Genomic DNA, 16,379 nt, shown 5'->3' with positions numbered 1-16,379 from the left:
GGAGGCTTTTTTTTTTTTTAACTTCTATTTTAAAATGCAATGTCTGGGGGTACTACCACCATTTAAAACAGTAATATCCTGAAAGGTACTGGGCAGCCCTGACAACAAAGAATTGCTCCTCCAAGACTTGTTAAGGGTCACCAAGTAGAAACAATAATAAATTGAGGTTAAAAAAAAAAACCCAAAATAGTAAAAACATAAAAATCTGACAAGCCACAGAAAAATAAATATAAAAAAACATAAAAAATGTAAATGTAACAGCCCAATGAAGAATTTCAGGGAAAGTAGGAACTTATATCAAGCATGGTTATTGAAATCTACTATATATATACCTTGACTGTTCAAGAGTATATAAGCTTCCACTTTGAACAACCAAATATAATTGTCATAGAAGACAAACCTTATCAAAGATGCTTAAACCTGTATGAATGCCAAAAAAGAAATGAAAGTTAAGAATGTGTTATCTGACTCCACAGCCCCTTCAACTTTACGGTTTTTTCTAAAGAGATGTAAAATGAGTTGACATTATTCAAAAAGGAAAGAAATAATTTTTAAAAATAAAACTCATGTTTGCATATATGTTCACAAAAACAAACTTAAGAGGAATGGAAGGCTAACGGATAAATCAGTAGTCCAACATTCTGTGTGTTTATTGTCACTGCTACAGTAAAGTACCCTGAGAAAGCTTATTAATAAAAAAAAGTAAGTAATCAAGCAATAAGACTATAGACTCTAGTTTATCATTCAGGAACCAGCAAAGACTGAAAGGAACTGCTTCTCTTTATTGGTTTAGTTAAACTTGTCTGAATGAATTTAAAATCCAATTTCTATGTGATTAACCCAACAAAAAATAGTAAGAGGCAAGTTATTATTATTATCATTTTTTTGAGACGGAGTCTCGCTCTGTCACCAGGCTGGAGTGCAGTGGCGCAATCTCGGCTCACTGCCACCTCTGCCTCCTGGGTTCAAGCGATTCTTCTGCCTCAGCCTCCTGAGTAGCTGGGACTACAGGTAAACGCTACCACGCCCGGCTAATTTTTGTATTTTTAGTAGACAGGGTTTCACCATATTGGCCAGGCTGGTCTTGAACTTCTGACCTCGTGATCTGCCCACCTGGGCCTCCCAAAGTGCTAGGAGTACAGGCATAAGCAAGTGATTGTTAATGCTAATATCCATGTAGTTTACCATCTATCAATAAAGAAATCCATTGTTATTTAGCATTTACACTAAATTAACATTTTCTACTGGTATGTCCTGTAACATCTCAGAACTGAAATAACTTTATATATACTTACAGTTTCCTGAACAACTATACTGTATTTAATTTTCTGATGATGATATCAACAAATGAAGACTCTTGAGACTGTGTGTATACTTTAACTGGAAGTTTATTAACTTTACAATGTTACCCCCTAGAGGAAGCTTTAAAAATTGAAACTTGAAATTTTATACATTTAGTTACTCACGGCAAACTGAAAAAGGAAGGGGAAAGTTCTGAGTTTAGCTTTATCTACAGCACCAAACCTGGCAGAATCAAAATATTTATCTAACAGTGCCCACTTTTAGTAAAGATTCAAATATTTTCCGGCTTCATTAAAGAAAAATAAAGAGATGGAGCTCAGAGACATACTATTAACAGAAAGCATCTCCTTCATTTTCCACTCTCCACTTAGGGGAATCTCCGAGATTTTTTCACTGGCTTTTTTGCCTTTTTCTTTTGCCATGGATTGTACTAGTCCCTTTCCCCTCAGTTACTCTGTGGCTCACTCAATAACTGGTTCTCTAATTACTAGCTACTACCAACAATTTTTCATTCAACCGTTTTTTTTTAATCTGACTTTGTTTATTCGGGTCTTAGTTCTATCACTTAGTAACAGAAGGACCAGAAAGACTGTGAGGCAGACATCCTGAAAGAAAGCACTGTTAAAATGCCAATCAGCTACAGGAATGCTAGTTGTCTGCCTTATTAGGTGACAACTGTATGGCCATACTTCCCTCTAGGGACCACAACTGCCTTAAAATTCAGGTCAATTTGGCTAACACTTTTTGAGCACCTGTTCTTTATTATGTAAATATCTCTAGTGGCCTAGCACTACCAGGCAGAGTAAATGAATAAAAACTGGTAGCACAGTGTAAGCCTTCCTCAGTTTACAGTCTAGAAGAAAGACAAGCAAATGAAAAAGCAATTACGGTAAAGCTACACCAAGACATAAAGAACAAAAAGAAACACCTTAAAACTAGGAGACTTAAGAAAAGGCCTCCCAGAGAAAGTGACTTTCAAGCTAGTACCCAAAGGATAAAAATCTAGTGAGTGTGGTGGGGAAGAGAAGAGGTGTCAAGGCAGATAAAGTAGAATGTTAAAAGGCTTGAAGACAACCAAGTGCCTAATGTTCTAGTAACAAAATGAAATTAATTTGATTAAAACTACAAAAGGTGATTCAGAACTCAAATCATGAGGGGTCACTGAAGACAAAGATTTCTTCAGATAGACATATGGAACTGCATGTATAATAATTCCGTATTCCACACTTTCATATAAACCTTCCCTCATGTTATAGAAGATGCTTTGTAATGTTTAAACAATTACATTACTTTCTATGCAGTGGATATAACATAATTTACTTAACCATTTCCATAATGATATATATTTTAGGTTATTTTGAGCTTATCATAAATGTATAAATAATCATTCAGGAAATTCTGCATAAAGGTCTTACTAAATGTATAGTTATTTCCTGAACACGTTTCCCCAAACTGGAATTACTGAATTAGATACTCTACATTTTGCCAAAATGCTTTCCAAACTTTGTACCAATCACACAGCCATGTCAGCAAGGATCTGAACGCGTACTCATTTGTACTGAGTCATATTTTTACAGTCAAAAATTGTTATTCCACTTTAATTTACATTTATTACTAACTAGGATGAATGCTTAACTCTAGCTAATAAATTTCAAAATACAGTAGAAATGAAAGATATTCTAGAAAACTACTATATCAAGAATGGCTCAAGAGGAAAATATTTTTCTAATAGAAGAAATTGAGAAATATAAAAAAGCACAAAGTTCTGCTGTATCAATGATTTTTTTAAATCTAAAGAAAGTGGTAAATCTGCTTGCGTTTTTAATCCAACTCACATTTGAGGAAAAGGAGTAATTTTCTCAACAATATCTAAGAAACCAGAGTAACGTTGTTACTAAAAATCTCAAAATGATAACGTAACTATGATATATTAAGAACTCTCAAACTCAAAAATAATGAGCAAAAACATGAAGACATTTTACTGAAGATGATACCCATATGGTAAATAAGCACATGAAAAGGTTTTCAACTGTATTAGCTATCAGGGAAATAAAAACTAAAACCACAATGAGATATCACTGTACCTATTAAGAATGACTAATTAAAAATAGTGACACAAAATGCTGGTGAGAATGAAGAGAAACTCTATCACTTATTCATGTGTTGCCAATAAGAGTAGATGCTCTGCAAAACAGTTTGACAGCTTCTAATAAAACTAAACATGCAATTACAATATGATCTAGCAACTGAATTTGTGGGCATTTATCCCAGGGAAATGGAAACTAGGGTCACACAAAAACTATACGTGATTATATTCACTTTATTCATAATTGTCACAAATTTAAAACACTTAAATGTCTTCAATGATTAAACTGTTACACTGTAGTATACACATAGGGTGAAATTCTACTGAGCATTAAAAAAGGAATAAACTTGGATAAATCTCCAGAGATTATGCCAAATGAAAAAAGCCAATCCCAAAAGCTTATATATGATTTCATTTAATAGAACATTTTAAATGATAAAACTTTAGAAATGGACAACAAGTTACTGGCTACCAGGGGATGGGGGTGAGGTAGCGAAAAGGAGAAGGCAGGTTATATTAATAAAAGGGCAACAAGGGGAATTCTTAATTATTCTCTATCTTGACTATGGTAATGGGTACAGGAATGTACACCTGACAAAGCTGTTTAGAACTAAATATACACACACACACACACACAAATACATGTAAAACTGACAAAGCCTGAATAAACCAGTGAATTGTACCAATGCCAATATTCTGGTTATGGTACATTATTATAGTTTTGCAAGATATTATCATTGGGGGACATTGGGTAAAGGGTACACAGAATCTCTCTGTAATATTTCTTACAACTACATGTGCTGCACATGGACCTACAACTATTTCAAAAGAAAAAGTTTAATTAAAAGAAAATGCAAAAACTAATGGGATTCTTTCCAGAAATGGAGGGATGTTTCAAATATGAGAGAATTTACTATTTTGCTGCTACTTACATTAAAAAGTTCAAACACATAAACAATAAGCCTATTAGCATTTCCATAGACGGCCAAAAGTAATTTGATATACATTATTTCAACATTCATTCCTGATTTAAAAAGAAAACAAAAGACCAACCAACTTCGAAATGTAGGAATATTAAGGTAATTTTAAAAAGTGATAAAACACTAGAAAATTCCCATTAAGGCCAGAAGTGAATCATTTTTGGAAATGATATAAATACTAGAAAGGATAGGGCACAAGGTGTAAATCATATGATAATATGACCTATGACTCAATCTAAAATTCATTATAAACATAGTAAGGTTATGAGTTAGAGTACTAGGATTGTTTCCATTCTATTTTGTCATTGATTTGTGGTAGAACATTAAAAAAAAAAAAGCTATGAATTACTGTATAGTTTACTCAATCAACAGATAAGTTTTACAGGTTATCTAACATGTCTTAGATACTATATTAGGAGGTGGACATTCAATGATCATCACACGACATACTTCTTGTTCTCATAGAGTTTACATTTTAGTGGACTATTAGTAATATTTAGAGAGGAGGCATTCATTAAGAATTTGTAAATTCCATTTATGTGTCAGGTGGTAAAAAAAGAAAAAGATAATCCCTGTCCTCCAGGAGAATCAAGATCGAAAGATAAACAGATGTTTATATTATAACACATGTGATGCGGGGCACACAAGAACAATTTCTAGATCATCTTTAAGAGGTCATGAAAAATAATCTGTAAGAAGTAAAATCTGCACTGAGTCAGTAAGTTAGTCAAATTAATAGGAATGCAGAAGGATTCCTGGCAGAGGGTAGCACATAGCCCATGGAGCTTTTATGAATCAGCAAGTAGTTTAGCAAAATACTCTTGAATTTTTTTCTCACAAAAAAAAGTTTCCTTGCTCTAGGAATTTATAAAATTATTATATGCTCTAAGATTATAGAAATGTATCCCTTAACATGTTTTTATGTTGATGTCTACACCTTTTCATGAGAAGGTTAAACAGGTATAAAAAATGTGATTTCTATACTACATCAAATATTGACATCTAAAAGTTGTATCTTTGAAACTAAATTATCATAGCAACTTGATATTTATCACTTTTTAAAATACAAAAAGTACTTCTTTAACAGAAATTTTACATTGTTATGAATTAAATCAAATATTTATGTATTATCTATTGCCATAATGAGGAAGAGTAGACTATTGGGGTTCTGTTATTTTTTATTTTTATAAATTAAATTCACAAAAAACAATCCCCCCAAATCCCAGTTTTTCCCATGTTACACAGCAAAATCACCAAATTCTTTAAATTATTTCTGAGTTACAGGCTAAAAACCATATAACCACCTATCATCAAATATTTTAAATAAATTCTAAGCTGACAATTAAATTAGGCCCACTTTAAAATTTGTTTAAAAATTAAAAAGGATTTATTACCCCATCATTACTCATTTTCTCAATTCTTGTGATGTATGCAAAAAGATATTACAAAGATTCATCATCTTCTTTCAATCAGAGCCTTCTTATTTATTGTAGGATGCAGAAAGGATTGGGAAAACTTGAAATACTTGTTCCAACATCCCTCAGCGAAAAAAAAAAAATAGTAATAACAAATAAGGTTCAATCTCATCAGCTGCTTTATTTTCTTCTTTTTCTTATTATTTTTTGAGACGAAGTCTTGCTCCTGTTCCCCAGGTTGGAGTGCAATTGCAGGATCTCAGCTCACTGCAACCTCCACCTCCAGGTTCAAGCAATTCTCCTGCCTCAGCCTCCCCAGTAGCTGGGATTACAGGCACCTGCCACCACACCCAGCTAATTTCTGTATTTTTAGTAGAGATGGGGTTTCACCATATTGGCCAGGCTGATCTTGAACTCCTGACCTCGGGTGATCTGCCTGCCTCGGCCTCCCACAGTGCTGGGATTACAGGCATGAGCCACCGTGCTCGGCCAAGCTGTTTTAAATGTACTTCCAGAAGAACAAAACAAAACAAAAAACCTCAGAGCCGAAGATTTTAGCTCATTTAGTTTAAAGAGAATGTCTACCACACTGTTTAATGGCAATGCCAGTTGCTAACACCAAACTAATCAGCCAAGTAAGAGTTACTTTTTCAGAGAAATACAATATTCCAGTTGGAATGTCAACTCATGTCCCCATTTTATTTCTAAATTCTAATTACAAAATAGCAATAAGCTGCAGAGCCTTGCAGGAGCTTGTTTGGATGAAACAAGGTACTCTCATCTTCAGTATTTCTCCTTTGTTCTTGGTTTTGCTCTCAACCCAAGAATGGTATTCTTTAATAATGAATACAGAATGAGGCAGTAAGGTCATCTCATGAAAATTTTTATCATTTTGAGAACTCAGAATACTGCAACACAGGACCGGTTTTAACATAAGGCATTACCCTTAACAGATATATGTATAAATGTAAGAGACTCTGAAAGACTGAGATTTCCCACTGTGGTCCCTCCACGTCCCTGTCCCTACAGCTAATCTTCCTCACATCTTCTTGCTCATGACCTTGGCCCCAAACTGTTCCTCCTCACCCTCTTGATAAAATCCAAGATGACCTAACAATGGCTGCTAATATCGCAGAATAACTCCTCCCTCTTCTGAGATCCACTGACCAACTGTTCCTGAAAAGAGACAAACTCCAGGTGACTCCCTGCATCCCCCATAAACAACTCCAGGTGACTCCCTGCATCCCCCTTATACAAAGTTCTACCCCCTTCCCCTCAAATTAGAATGCTCTTTTGGAACCTTTCATGCTTAGCTTTTTTTTTTTTTTGGAGATGGAGTTTTGCTCTTGCTGCCCAGGCTGGAGTGCAATGGCATGATCTCAGCTTACTGCGACTTCTGCCTCCCAGGTTCAAGTGATTCTCCTGCCTCAGCCTCCCAAGTAGCTAGGATTACAGGCATGCGCCACCACACCCAGCTAATTTTGTATTTTTAGTACAGACAGGGTTTCTTCATGTTGGTCAGGCTGGTCTTGAACTCCCGAATGAAGGTTTATTCTTTGCTCTGGCTGGTTTTCTTCAATGTAAGACCAGGAAAGATAGGAAGGTCTATCCAATGCCTTAATTAATGGAGGCTTCACTAACATGGGTAATTTGAATTGTCTCTTTTGTCTGGACACCCTGGAGGATTTTCCACCTTCTCTTTCAAGGCAATACAACATAAAAGCACTCAGGATGCGTGATAGTATGCCGTTCTTCATTAAAGTGGGAGAAGGACAATTGTGAACAGCATGTAGGAAAAGATAAGCAGCATATTATATACTACTTTGCTACCCTGACCACAGGAGCTTTGTTAAGATCAGTTTTTGGAAGGAAAACATGGAAGTCAAGAATTGGAAAATTGATTCCTTTGGAATTATTTGCCTACTCCAGTTTGAAGAGCGCTGGTCTAGCACGACTAGCCCACAATTGTAAGGAAAGAAGTCACTAAGAGCAGTGTTCTGTTGAAAAGCAGAATCAGGCCCACAAATATAGCAGCTACAGATGTTATCAAACAGCAAACATAAATCCATATATTTAAAGTGTTCACAGAAATAGAATGGTTAAAAATATCAGTAACAAGAAACTATCAGAAATGGCCAGGCCAATATGAAAACCAAAAGAGAACACTAAAATAAAAAATTAAAGTAGAAATTCAATAAAAGGGTTAAACAATAAAATATAGGGAGGTGAAGATAGACCTCAAGAAATTACACAGAATGCAGCACAGAAAGACAAAGAGATAAAAAAAAAAATGACAGAATCAAGAGACAAGGAAGTTAAATGGGAGAAGTGCAAAACATGTCTAATCAAACTTTTATGAGAGAATAGAAATATAAGCAATATTTGAACAAATAATAGTAGAGAAAATTTTCCAAAATTGATTAAAAACACCCATCTACAGATTTAGAAAGCCAAAGTCCCAAACAAATACACAAAAAGAAAGGAAAGCCTATACAATCAGAAGGTTAAGTCCTAAGAGATTCATACAATGATTGATAACATTTTTAAATTAAGAACTTCTGAACATCAAAGGTCTTCAGAGTGAAAAATCAAACTGAAATGGGAGAAGATATTTACAACACATATAACAAAGGATTAACATCTAACATTATTAAGACAAGACTGTGACAGATAAATGGGCAAAAGCAATAAACAAGTATTTCAAAACCGAATCACAAATGGTTAATTAACATATGAAAAGATGCTAAACCTCATTAAGACTCAGAGAATCGCAGATTTCGCTCCAATGAGACACCACCATTTCACACCCACCAGATTGTCAAAAATTAAAAAGTTTAATAACATCAAATGTGATAGGCATATTAGTGTTCATTTTATTATTCCTTAAACTGTCTGCACATTACATATGCTTTTATATGTACATGTTTCATAACTAAAATTGTTAAGTGTCACCTGAGCAATAAAAATATTTCTTCATAAGCCTGATGAGAGCAGTTTCAGTGAAATACTGGGCATGAAAACCAGACTGCATGGGCTGAAAGGCTCTACAAGATAAAGGCGTAAAGCTAACTTAGGGACAACTATTTCAAACTTACCTGTAAGGCTGGAAAAGCAGAGCTGCAACTTTAGGGAATGATATGGTGAGAGTTTCTGTTATATTTTTAAATAAACGAAACTGGATTAGGTTTAGAAAAATCTAGAGGGAAAGGACGACAGTGAATAAGGTGTCCCTGGTTTGTCACAAAGATACATGATACAGGGATCAGGAACAGGAATTTCCTTTAGGGATGAGAGATTCTTTGACCTTATCCCATCACTCCCAAGCCCCATCCACTCCAGTCACAATAGTCTACTTACTCCTCCTTCCAGCAAGCCTCTACTTCGGGACTTTTATAACCTCTATGGAGAATACTCTTTCCCAGATGGTGCAAGGCATGCCTTTCACTCTTTTATTTCCCCAAATGTCAATTCAGTGAAGTGTTCCTGACCACTATGAAACTGAAATCCCATCTGCACTCCCTGCCACCACTACTCCTGATACTCTTATTCCTTTTCCTTGCTCTTTTTCATAAGCTTTTAATACTCTATGTATGATAGACCCTATATTGTTGAAACTCTCTACCTCCATTGTATGTAAGCTCCAAAAAATGCAGCAAATGTAGTCACAGCGCCTACTAATGCTTGATACAAAGGTAGCTCAATGAATGAATGAATGAACGAATGAATACTGAATGAATATGGACCCTGCTTGAGGAAACTGAAGAACAAGTATAATAAAAATGATGCTGTAAAATTTGAACAAAATGAAGTAATGCACAGAGAATAATCAATTTGCTGCCCACAGAAGAGGTGACATTTGGGTTAGATCTTGAATCATGAGTTTGCCAAGTGCAAGAAAAAGGTGCACATTCCAAGAGAGTGGAACATGGTAGGTCTGAAAAGGCCTTGCACATTTGAGAAACAGGGTACATTTGGAGTATGGCAGAGATAACAGTGACCAGATTTTAGCTAACCTTACAATATACACAACAATGGACGCATTATATCCAACTTCTCAACTCTAAATATCCTTTTCAGAATTATAATTGTCCAGTTACTTGTTTTATTTGCAGTAAAGAGTACAGAATACAAAATAAAGTTAACACAGAATTACTGGTACTCCCTTTACTCACTACAAGTTTGAGCAGAGTTAACCTATATTTTTTTAAATCAAACTGTAAATTCAACGTATAACACTCAAAGTGAAAATACTGCTTTCAAAGGTCTCAACAGCGGGTATTATTCAAAGAAGTCAAAACTAAAAATTCTGCATGGTAGGAGAGAGCAGCTGGGTGGGGAAAGGTCAAATTCAAGTGCTTATTTAGTAGCAGATACTCCCCATTTAACCAAATGAGTTTCTGATTGGGCTTGCATGCTGTCATAAATAATATTCACTTATTACTATGTTTTCAACTAGTCTATCGTCCTTTTATCCACATCACTCCTTCTTTCGGACACTCACCTTCGTTTTAAACCTAATTCAATTTATTTTCAGGATTCCTATTTGAGACAAGAGGCTCTTGTGTGTACACACACAGAGAAAACCTTGGAAGATTATATTCCACAGTTCAAGAGCCTGTGTAGTCAGTACTGGAGCATTTAAGCACAAGATAGGAGAAGCAGTGGACACCACGGTGTTTTGGGATTCCTACTGCCAGAGGGTGGGAACCCAGGGAGTTCCCTGGGTAGGCTCGAGGTCAAAGCTCAGGTTTAAAGCGAGGGGGGCGGGGCATGCCCCAAGAACCTCAGGGAGGTGTGTGGGCCCTAAAATGCAACTGGGAAAGAAGGGGCGCGGCCACTCGGAAAGACTCACAGTAATAAGCCACCACAGGGTCTCGCTTGTCATGCTCCTGAGCCGTCCTCAGATGATGCTGTATGCTCTTGAACTGTGCGGGGAGCGGGGGCAGCGGTGCAAGCGCGGCCATCTCTACTCCGAACTCACCACTTCCTACTCGCGCGCCACCGGCACTTCCGCTTCCGTCTGGGCGGTAGCGCGCACGAGCGTTCGGAGCAAATGCTGCCCACTCTTCCGTTGCTCAGCGACGTCAAGTCAACTACGGATCCCCAGCTGGGACAACCTCAGGGTGCTTGGCTCTCGGCGGTTAGAACCCACAGAAGACCCGAGCATTTTGGCGCTTATGCCGCGCATGGCGCTAGCGCTCTCTGCTGGTAGGAGGAAGGGTTTTTGTTTTGTTTTGCTTTTTTGTTTGGTTTGTTGTTTGTGGCAAAAGGAAGGATAGAAAAGGAAAAACAAGAAAATAATGTATGTTGACTGGGAGAAAGTATAAAGGCGAGAATTGCCTTTGGCGTCATTCAGGAATTACCACTTCCAGTTAATATGCCACATTAATATTCCATATAGCAGTGTCCTTTAGAAGCCTTTTTGATTTTAGAAACTTTAATTTCAATACTTGCATGAGAGAGAAATAATGTGTTTAAATTGTAAATTAAATTTTTCTATGTTGACATACTGGATAAAATAATCAGATTTCGCGCCAAATTAAGCTAAACATATGAAGCTTAAAGAAGATTGAACTTTTGTTCTCAGCTGGCTAGTACGTATTTTAGTGAATGAATAATCTGTAGATCACCTTTTTTTTTCTGGAGAGTGATTAACAATTTGTAAAGTATTTTCATATTTATTATCTTGTCTTAATGTAAGATAGGGTGTTTGGGACGTTTTCAACGCTGGTAACTCTTAACCATTGTGCAGTAGGCATCACTTTTCCTTCTACCCTCAATGACTTCAATTCTCTTCCTCTCCTCTCCATCCCATACTTACATCTTTCAGGACTGTACACTTTATTTACTTCCTCCAATAACCTTCTTTATTTTATCTCAGTCCTCAGTTTTGACAATTCGTCTTAAAACTAGTTTTCACTGAAATCACACTATCCCCAAGAGCCAAAATCTCCAGCTCGGAAATTCCCCTCTGCCTACTATTTTCTGATCACTCTCTCACCCCCAGAAGAAACCGCTCCATGTCCTCATATTATCCCACTCCACATACGTTGTCTAGACCTATTTGCAAAGTCCATCATCTTATTCTGGGTCGGGCTTTTTTACTCAGCCTGAAACTCAGTTCTGTCTTCTTCCCCAATCTCAGCGGCATATTTCCTACCACTGGAGAATGTATGGTTTCTTTCTCTTTCTCTTACTCCCACTATTTGGACTTTCCAGTCAAAAGTTGCTAGATTGGTAGAGAAATCAATGAAGAAAAGCAGAGTTGGATAACCATAACTGTTTTCTTTCTATACTCACAACTTTTCATTTATTTGTTTCCTATTACTTCTTGATTCTCAACTGCAGCTGCCCTTAAAGATCAACTTTAAAGCCCACTCCAGGCATTCTCACTTAATTGTTCTAGGTGGGATCCTAAATGTCAGTATCTTTAAAAGGTCCTCATGTAATTTTAATGTTACGTCTAGGGTTAAGGACCAGTGCTGTAGTCCACAGATGGTGTTTCAAACTTCTCTCGCTCTATTCAAGCTAGGCACTCAGCCCCAATTTCCTTGGTCTACAACAGCATTTCCTGCTACTGAGATTAAGGCCACCACCAGATATGAATTATTTTGCCTTGCCTCTACCACAACTTAAAGTAATAATAACTAGCTAGCAGCATTTGCTGAGCATCAACTATGTATCATGCATGTTTCTAGGGTCTTTATATTAATTTATTTAATTTGCACCACAACCCTATGAGGAACATATCATTATTATTTTACAGATGAGAAAAATAAGACACATAGAATCTAGATAACTTGCACTAGGTCACAGCCAGGAAGGATGAGTATTCCACATTAAAATCTAGGTATTTTGGTTTCAGAGCCTGTGCACCTAGCCATTACTACTTGACTATGATGTCTTTCTAGATCTTATGTTTTATCTTTTCTCTATTCCATCATCTTATGTCTGAGAAACAAATGTTCCTCTTCCTGGTAGAAGGCTGCACCTTCCTGTTATTCTCCTGATCTCCCCCTTCAGAAGTGAATTTTGCCACTCTTTCTCATTTGCATACATTCATGCGTACTCTTATTTGCATACCCTCATGAGCAGGACTGAGGGAAAAATAAGAAAGTGAAATGGTTGGAATTGGATTTTACTCTCTGATCTGCCAACACATGCTCTTTTCTTTTCTTTTCTCCTTCCTTTTTTCTTTCTTTCTTTTTTTTTTTTTTAGACAGGTTCTCACTCTGTCACCTAAGCTGGAGTGCAGCACACTATCAGAGCTCGCTGCAGTCTTGGACTCCTGGGCTCAAGGATCTTCTTGCCTCAGCCTCCTGAGTAACTGGGACCACAGGCACATAACACTATGGCTAATTATTATTATTTTGTTGCCTAGGCAGGTCTCGAACTCTTAGTCTCAAGTGATACTCCTGCCTCGGCCTCCCAAAGTGCTGAGATTACAGACAAGAGCCTCATGCTCTCTTCTTTCTAAATATGCTAACCCTTTCATGAGATGATAATTGATTTGATGGAGAACAGTACAGAGACAGTGATAGTGTAACACACATTGAAATTATGCTATGAAACAAATATTAATGACTGTGAGGTTGCTTTTTCTTGTTTTACTATGATATTTTACTAGAAAGACCTAAATTCTTCTTCTCCATTCATCTCAGACCAGTTTCTGAAGGATCTGACATCACCCTCTAGGACTGGGCTAGAACCTTGGCAAGTAAGGGGAGGGCAGAGCTGTAGAACAAAATAGGGGGTGAGGGCAACCATAGGAAGAAGAAAATGGAGAGAAACTAGAGCTGACAGGTGTTTTGATGGGAAAAAATGTTTTGCACCATCCCCTAGATACACACATGTATGTGTGATCATCTGACAATAAAAATATTCTGTGTCAGTTTGGTCAGAACCATCTTGTTGGCAAATGACAGGGCATCAGTCAATGTAATCAGGATAATATATATATCTATAGCTGTATCTTTTTAATATACTGTATGTGGTAGAAATTTGGTTTCCAGTATCATGAGACTAACATCCTATTATTTTAGCATCCCCCCAAGTAGAAATAATTTTTCCTTAAATTTTCCAGCAGAAGAATGATAGGGAAGACCCTGAAAACTTGGCCAGGACCATTTGGCACCCCATCCGCCCATGGCTGGGACATGTAGACACTATAAACATTGCATTTTATGTTTTAAACACGGATATTTAATTGTTCCGGCACATTTAAAACAATAAGCTAACTATATACGGGCAAACATATTTCCAGTCTCTTGATTGTTCCCATTCCATATGCCTATCTTCATGCCCGGTCCACATGATTTTGATTATTGTACCTTTAAAGAAGTCTTCAGAGTATGTAGTGTAAGTCCTCTGTCTGTTTTTTTTTTCCTTTGCTTTTGCAAAATTGTGTTGGCTATTCTACGTCTCCTGTATTTCCATATAAATTTTAGAAACAGCTTGTCAATTTCTATATAAGTTTCCTAGGATTTTGACTGGAATTATATTGAATTTACAGATCAGTTTATAATGACTAAAGTTACAAATGAGTAAGACTGCCAAGCCTTACTCGACATGGTTTATTTTTCCACTTAAAATGGTGCAGTGGCTCATGCCTGTAATTCCAGCACTTTGGGAAGCCGAGGAGAGTGGATCACCTGAGGTCAGGAGTTTGTGATCAGCCTGGCCAACATGGAGAAACCCCGGCTCTACTAAAAGTACAAAATTAGCAGGGTGTGGTGGCACATGCCTGTAATCCCAGCTACTTGGGATACTGAGGCAAGAGAATCGCTTGAACCCGGGAGGCAGAGGTGGCAGTGAGCCAAGATTGTGCCACTGCACTCCAGCCTGGGCGACAGAGCGAGACTCCATCTCAAAAAATAAAAAATAAAATTAAAATTAAAATTAAAATTAAAAAGTCTTTAATTATTTTCATCACTGTTTTGTAGTTTTCATTGTACAGGTCTAGCACATATTTTGAAAAATTTATCCCTATGCATTTCATATTTTTTATTGCATTGTAAATGATTTTTTTACATTTAAATTTTATTTTTTATTACTCTATAGAAAAATTATTCCTCATAAGTTTATTTATATATATTTTTAAAGTTAGAGTCTTGTTCCGCCCCCCAGGCTAGAGGGCAGTGGTGCAATCATAGCTTACTGCAGCCTCAAACTCCTGGGCTCAAGTCATCCTCTTACCTCAGCCTCTGGAGTAGCTGGGACTGCAGGCAGGCACCACCATGCCTGGCTAATTTTCTTATTTTTTGTAGAGGTGGAGTCTTGCTATATTGCCTAGGCTAATCTCAAACTCCTAGACTCAAGCGATCCTACTGGCTTCACCTCTAAAAGTGCTGGGATTACAGGCATGAACCACAGTGCTTGGCCTATAAATTTAATTTTTTGGAACGTTCTTTAGAATTTTCTATGTACATGATCATGTCTGTGAATAAAGATTTATTATTTTGCAATTCATATATTGTTTGTGTTATTGTACTTATTGCATAAATATATATTTATATATATATGTTTATTTTGTTTTTGTCTTATTGACTTCCAGTTCAACGTTAAACACAAATGGAAAAAGTAGAGAGCCTTGCCTGTTTTGAGACTACAGGGGAAATTGTTAATTTCCGTAAGTTTCCTTAGATGCTATTTATCAAGCTTAGGTAGATCTCATTTAAAGTGAGAGGTTTAGGGTTTTTGGTTTGTTTCATTATAAATGGGTGTTTATAATATAACTTTTCATTCCTGGGGTAAACCCCACCTAATGTGATGTATTATTTTTATATATATTGCTGGATCCTATTTGTAAATATATTTTTGCTAAGAATTTTTAATATCAACATTATGCTAGCCTCCTTACATGAAATGGCAAATATTCTCTTCTAATTCCTAAAAAAGATTTTGGAGTATTATTTCTTCCTTAAACATTTAGTGGAATTCACCACTGAATTCATCAGGGCCTGGCATTTCTTTATGGGAAGGCTTTGGATTTAAAATTTTAAAAATCGATATATGGATAGTCATATTTTTTGTTTATGTCTGTCAATTTTTAGTAGTTTGGAATTTATAAATTTTTTCATCTAAGTATCAAAAACTTATTGACCTAACATTGTTCAGGATGTTTCCTTACAATCGCTTCAAGGTTTTACTACAATGTCCCTTTTCTGATTTATCTTATGGATGATTTTCATTTTCTCCCTTATTATCTCATATTATCAAACCAGAAATTTATAAGTTTTATTAATCTTTTCAAAGAACCAGATTTTGGTTTAATTGATTTTCTGTATTGTCTTTGGGTTTTATATCACTGTGTTTTATACTCGTATTTTTATTTGCATCCTTCTATTTAATTTGTATTTAAATTATCTTTTAAAAACTTCAGGCCGGGCGTAGTGGCTCATGCCTGTAATCTCAGCACTTTGGGAGGCCGAGGCCGGTGAATCGCGGGGTCAGGAGTTCGAGACAGCCTGGCCAACATGGTGAAACCCCATCTCTACTAAAAATACAAAAAATTAGCTGGGTGTAGTGGCAGGTGCCTGTAATCCCAGCTATTCGGGAGGCTGAGGCAGGAGAATCGCTTGAACCCAGGATGCAGAG

The 16,379-nt window shown here is 36.5% G+C and overlaps 2 protein-coding genes across 3 annotated transcripts in view; one reads left to right on the top strand and one right to left on the bottom strand.

Annotated features, from left to right (window-relative positions):
* VTA1 (vesicle trafficking 1) overlaps positions 1 to 10,878 on the bottom strand; it is a 73,518-nt gene extending 62,640 nt beyond the window's left edge. The window contains exon 1 of the mRNA XM_518771.7: positions 10,636 to 10,878. Within this exon, the coding sequence (XP_518771.1) occupies positions 10,636 to 10,747 (112 nt within the window). The 5' untranslated portion in view covers positions 10,748 to 10,878. The remainder of the gene's footprint in view (positions 1 to 10,635) is intronic.
* NMBR (neuromedin B receptor) overlaps positions 10,730 to 16,379 on the top strand; it is a 72,762-nt gene continuing 67,112 nt past the window's right edge. Inside the window, exons 1-2 of one of the 2 annotated variants that reach the window (XM_016956394.4) lie at positions 10,893 to 10,991; positions 15,337 to 15,411. Coding sequence is in view for 1 of the 2 variants with exons in the window: in XM_016956393.4 (XP_016811882.2) it covers positions 10,837 to 10,991 (155 nt within the window). In the remaining variant the exon portion in view is untranslated. Of the gene's footprint in view, positions 10,992 to 15,336; positions 15,412 to 16,379 lie in introns of both variants that reach the window. The other variant, XM_016956393.4, reaches the window with a different exon arrangement.

Source organism: Pan troglodytes, chromosome 5, assembly GCF_028858775.2.
Source record: "Pan troglodytes isolate AG18354 chromosome 5, NHGRI_mPanTro3-v2.0_pri, whole genome shotgun sequence".
Lineage (NCBI taxonomy): Eukaryota > Metazoa > Chordata > Mammalia > Primates > Hominidae > Pan > Pan troglodytes.
Note: the sequence above shows the minus strand (reverse complement) of the source record. Positions and strands in the feature narration are given on the sequence as shown.